At 49.2% G+C, this 6,000-nt stretch overlaps 1 protein-coding gene across 1 annotated transcript in view; it reads left to right on the top strand.

Moving 5' to 3' along the window:
- The first annotated feature begins 1,497 nt into the window (after positions 1-1,497).
- The window catches only part of DOCK5 (dedicator of cytokinesis 5), a 923,455-nt gene continuing 918,952 nt past the window's right edge, over positions 1,498-6,000 (top strand). The window contains exon 1 of the mRNA XM_085632878.1: positions 1,498-1,798. Within this exon, the coding sequence (XP_085489004.1) occupies positions 1,753-1,798 (46 nt within the window). The 5' untranslated portion in view covers positions 1,498-1,752. The remainder of the gene's footprint in view (positions 1,799-6,000) is intronic.

Raw genomic sequence — 6,000 nt, 5'->3', positions numbered from 1 at the left:
AGTTTTCATGATGACCTTCTTCAGCACCCGGGTCTATATATTTATTTTGCCAAGCAAAATAAGTGGGGTACGTTAATTTGTATACTGTCCCTATATCGGTACCAGATTCCACTGAAAAGAAATCTTATATGCAATTCCATGATAGCTGAAAAATGGCTGGTAAGCAACGTCCTCCTCTTTATTATCACAGTCAACATCATACAATGCTTGATTTACACTGTGCTAATCTCCCAGCAATAGTCCAGAGCACAGCAAATAACTTGGGGGTTCACTACGGCAGATCCAGCCGTAGTCAGTAGTTCCAGGAGAGCTTGTTCAATTGTCACTGTTGTAGCTCATCCATAATAAGTGCAGCTTCCTCCATGGCTTCTGGGGCAACTGCATTCATTTGTCCAATGAACCACTATACTGCATTTACCACTACAGTAAGGTAAGAAGTAAAGATGTAAGTTACAATGTATTACATTTACAAGGCCTTCAAGAGTTTAAAGGCATTGGTGGTGGTATGACGTGGTAGTAAGGCTTTTTAGCATTTGGGGATGGGTGGTGTTTAGGGGTAGCAAGGAGGTTTTAGGGTTCTGAGATGAGTGGTGATTAGGAGCAAAAATGAGTTTTTAGGGTTCAGGGAAGGGGGGTAATTCAGAGTAGTAACGTTTTGTAGGGTACAGGAATTGGTTGTGTTAAGGGATAGTTGTTTATAGGGTTCAGGGAAGAGGTAGTCGAGCGGGTACCTTTTTCCACCCGGAGGGTAAAAATGGAGAGCCCGATAGGGGCCCACCTCACCTCAGCATCTGCATTTAAGAACTGTTAGCACGGGCCGGACCCGGCCCAACTAAAGCCCTGGTGACGAATGTGCTGCTCCTGCATTTCAAAAAAAGAAGGGAAATCCGAGGAGAAAATGGCTCTTGTAGAGTCTAGATAGATTTCCCTTCCCCTACAACGCTCACCTGGCATGACGTTATGCTGTACGTTCTCCACTACTGAGAAGTGCGCAAATGCAGCACTCACATCGACGTGCCTACTGTCACTGCAGTGGGGGGGGGGGGGGGGGGTCGGGGGGTCGGACAGCTGTGCTCGGGCACAAAACAGAGCCCGATAGAGACCCGTTTCGAGGCCCCCTTTTAACTGCCGGTGCTCAGCACCAGCAAGTCCCGGCCCACTTAAAGCCCCGGTCACTAGTACAGCCCTCTCCCCATTCGCTGGTGTAGCTCGCGCCCTGATAACTAGTGCAACAGACTCCTCAGTAACAATCGCTCTATATCTACCTGTCACTAGCGCAGCTCCTTCCGCGGTCACTAGTGCAGTTTCCTGGAGGAATAATGGTGTCACCAGTACTGTCCTCTCCCTAATGACTAGTAGTACAGCTACCTTCCCGCTAACGAGCTCTCTCGCCAGTCACTGGCGCAACTCTTTCCCCAATCACTAGTGCCATATCGTATAATGAGTGTCACTAGTGCGGTCTTCACCCTAACAGCGAGTGCAGCGTTCTTGATCACTAGTGCAGCCCTGATCACTACTGGCGCTCCAGTGATCTGAGCGAGATCCACTCCTCCCCGTGGAAAGCCCAGCGTAGCTTTTCCCCTCCCTCCTCCAGAGCCTCCCAGGCTGGCCTCGCCGCCCAGGCCCAATCCCTCCCCTCTCTCCTCCTTCCCCTCTGGCTGCACAAACATGGCGGAGCTGCAGCGAGTGGCAGGGCTGGATTGGGACCCGTTGCTGGTGTGAGGGGGCGCCTCGTCCCTGGTGGGGGGCAGCATGGGAGCCCGCTGGATCCCCACCAAGAGGGAGAAGTATGGCGTGGGTGAGTACCGTAGCACTTTGATAATTACCGGCACTTCCTTCTGCGCTGTAGAAAGTTTACAAACTCTGCCCTGTCAGCTTGAGACCTCTGCGTGAGGCGCCCCGTCCAGGGAAACATTTCATCCTCCGCGCCCTGCACTCGCCCCTGCGCATATCTTGGGATGCGGGTTGTATGCCCCTATAGCCCCGAGACACCTCATCAAGCCCAATGCCCTCCTCTTACCCCACTGACAGTTGGCGCGAGCTCCGTCTCAAACAAGCTCTGGGACCCACCTCCTAAGCCTTCCATGAGCTTTGGACACAAGCCTCCTTTAAATGCGCTGTTTGGTGAATTATGTCACAGTGCAAAGCAAAACTCTAATGACGTCATCAAACAAAGCCACATGGAATGCCTATCGTTGGGTATTGTTAGAGATTTAGGTCTTGGAAACGATATATTTTTTTCTGATCAAGATCTACCCTTTCAGTTTTGGGACGGGTATACCCTCCATCTTCCTATTAGCCCTGCGACCAATCCCTGTTGGGTCCTCGAATATTATAATCGACGACCCCCCACACCTGGTCATAAGCCTCCAATAAAAAACCGGGGAATGATGTCACAATGCGCTACAAAACCCTGCTGACGTCGTCAAAAAGCAACATTCAGGAATGGCTATCGTTAGTGATTGAGGATTAGATTTCTTTTCTCCTCAGTTCATCTCTTAAGGTATAGGCCACGCATGCCTTCCATCTCCCCTGTAACCAACACCAGGTACCCCTGCTGAGTCCGCCCTCGGGACACACGCACGTCCTTGGATCCCGAGGCCCGAACATACGTCCAGTATTATTCCCCACGTTCTGGGAAACATGCCCACACCCCACCCTTCAACCTTGTGCCACCTCAGATGCCCTGCCTTTCTCGTTGCCCGGCTGCCGGGGTGCCCCTCCCCCTCCCATAATGACTACAGAACCTGAAATGTAACACCAATTCAACAAGCTTTGGAGTGGGGGTGCAAAAAAGTACATGATGCATTGTGTTTGTGCCTTTGCAGGAGGGGCTTCTGAAAGGGGCAGTGATCTCAAAATCCCACTGTCTCACTTTTCCAACAGTACTTACTGAACAAAACTTAAGTTCTGAGATTCTTCTGTCTATTATGTCTTCCCATCGGTAATAAAAATCAGTGAGTTTCTCTGTCTTGTTTTGGCAGCACGTGGCAGTGCGCGTGCCTCCCGGGCATGCAGCGTTGACAGGCGCCCCCGGCGAGCACGTTTATTGTGTCGGTGTTTTGAGTTCTTGTGAGTGACTTCGGCACCCGTGAGTGTGTGCTACGAGGCGTAACGCAGCCCCCTGCAGCGCAGGGGGTGGGGCAACCCCTCAGGGGACCACATTACCCCAAGACCAGTGAATGAATACCTGTGACAGATGGTAGATTTGGAGCCCCTCGTTACATTCTGGAGCACCCCCCACCCCCACCCCCCATCATTTTGCGTTGCACCACTGGTGTGCCGTTTGTGTAGATGCTGCTGTCTGCAGACACTGTGTTAGGGAGCTGGTACCAAAGGTGTTTGTGTTCTGTGGAAAAATGCTTTGATCGGACTGTGTGTTTTAGAAGGGAGAAACAAGAAAAATAATTTCTAAAGCCCCAATCGTGCCCCCCTAAAAGAAGAGGTCATTGGCAGGTATCATGGGGTAGGAGACGGGCACCTTTCGGGGAAACCCAAGGGAATAAAATGAATGAGTTTAAAGTAACTCAGTCAGTATAGAATAGGCTGTTGTGATAAAAAATTAAGATAAAGGAACCTGCCAGCAAAAATGAAGTGAAACTGTTGAATGTGCCGCGATAATCTTTCTTCTCACCTAGGCAGACATTGCATTTCGTGTGGATTGCCGTTTGGTGCAACCACCGGTGCATCTGCACAGAGGGTTGAGGCGCGTCTGAATCTATCCGGAAATGTGCATCTTTATTGAGTTTGCTGCAGAATTACTTACTTAAAGTGTTCCTCTGCTTCTCGCCTTGTTTCTTTACTATGGTGATAGTCGGTAGTTTGAGGCGTTGAGTAAGCGATGTGACCGGCATTTAATGTGCCCAGGTTCACACAATGTGATCAAGTGGCGAAGCCGGGATTACAAGGCACGTCTCGTGGTTCCAGGCGTTGTTTGTCAGCGATCCTTGGTAGCGCTTCTTGAAAGAAAGGGGGGGGGGGGTGGGGGGCGGCAGGGGTGATTTCTATGTATTTCCTCATTAGAGGGCGCTCTATTGCGGGGGTAGGGGTGGGAAAAAAAAATGTATATATTAGATACCGTGGGAGAAGAGTAACCCTGATACATTAGGTCTTATCCGAAACCTATGGAGTTGCTGTTTTCCTCTGAAATGTATTTTCACATAAGATTCATTCATAATGGCAAGAAGCTCAAATCAAACACTTTTGTAACAATTTTTGCAGAGTTTTTTTTGGGGCGGGTTATTAACAATTTCGTGTTTTAAATTACTTTTTACTATTATGTTGCACTTTCTGTTCTGTTAAGGCTTCGGTGCGAACCCACGTGTTTACAAATATCGCGTCGGCGGAGACGTTTTCTTTCATTGTTTACATACTGCGTCAGTTCGCCACGCTTTGCACGCAGACCACCCCCTCTCTCTCTCCTGGTGCTTGCTAGGCATTGAACATTACGTATAAAGTTTGAATGCAAAGATACACGCATACACTCCAGTTTCACTGTAAAAGCTACATGGAACGGTTTTAATAGTGCAAATGTTTTTCTATACGTACGAACGATGATGTTCCAACCCTACAGAAATCCACGACGATGTTGAACGTAGAAAGTAGATATTCTGTCTGTCACTGCACTGCCCAGTGTTCAGTTCGAAATGCATTTTGGAATAAGGGGGGGGGGGGGGGGGTTATTATAGGCATGTAAAGGAGGGGGTTTGAGAGAGGTGTGAAGGAATTAATGGGACATTTTAAAGGGAGGGGACAGGAGTCATTTGGGGGAGGGTCGTGGGGGTGTTTGAAGGAAAGAGGCTGGAGAGGTTTATAGAAAAGGGTTAAGTGTGAAGTAAGGAATGAGAGATATGGCTGTGGGGGTGAGATGTAACCCAGAAGAGGGATATATGTGATATACGGGTGGTTTGAAAGCCCTTTGGGGCCGTATTTATGAGAGATTTTAAGCAGAATATTTCAGATAGGCTTGGCAGGGGAGGTTAACATGTTTTCAAAAGGAGCATGGTCTGGAAAGCTCGAGAGAGATTTGCGGGAAGGAGTTCTGAGGCAATTCGAGAGGGGTAACTAGGGCGACAGGTATCTGCGGGCGGGTTGAGTGATATTGTTCTCCGGGGCAGTTGGTGAATGGTTAATGCCCGTGCTCTCCCGCTCCGAGGTCGGCCTTGGCAGCCCTGCATTGTGTGTTTGTAAAAGGAGGCGGAATGCGAGGTTTTGTTCCATGCCCTCTTTTTGTGCCTGCTTGTGCTGGCTTGGCAGCGCTGCCCAGGACATGCCGGGGAGGGCTGGGGCAGGCCTGCCGAGAGAGCCCCAGCAAGCGGAAGTCTGTAAAGTAACTTGTTGCCCTTTCCCGGGACTGGGACGTGCTCGGCGATGTTACGTTGTAGCAGTGCATGGCCTTGAAAACAAGTGGAATGATGTGTTTGTGTATGCAGGGTAGAGGCCGCGTAGCGCAAGAAGGCGAAAGGAAAGACGCAGGAAGAGAACGCAAGCGTAAAATGATGTGCTTGTAGGGCAAACGCCGTGTAGTGCTCAGAGGCGCAAAGATAAAACAATGAGGCGCTAAGAGGAAACGTCACAACGGGGCTGCAAGTGGGCGTCGGTAATGGGTAATGAAGTAGGGCAGCCTGGATTGAGGTGCATTGGCAGAACTGCATTTAGTGGTTTATTGGGGAGGGGGGGGGGCTCATTATCCCAGAGTCAATGTTTGGTACTGAAAAGTGCAAGTACTCATATTACAAGTATTGCATCCCTCCTAATAAGTGCAGGTACTCTCATATTAAAAGTATTGCATCTCTCCTAAGAAGAGCAGGCACTCTCATATTAAAAGTATTGCATCCCTCCTAAGAAGTGCAGGTAATCTCATATTAAAAGTATTGCATCCCTCCTAAGAAGTACAGGTACTCTCATATTAAAAGTATTGCATCCCTCCTAAGAAGTGCAGGCACTCTCATATTAAAAGTATTGCATCCCTCCTAAGAAGTACAGGTACTCTCATATTAA

Source organism: Triturus cristatus, chromosome 11 (genome assembly GCF_964204655.1).
Source record: "Triturus cristatus chromosome 11, aTriCri1.1, whole genome shotgun sequence".
NCBI classification, from domain to species: domain Eukaryota; kingdom Metazoa; phylum Chordata; class Amphibia; order Caudata; family Salamandridae; genus Triturus; species Triturus cristatus.
The sequence above is the reverse complement of the archived record's forward strand: the minus strand, read 5'-3'. Positions and strand labels throughout refer to the sequence as shown.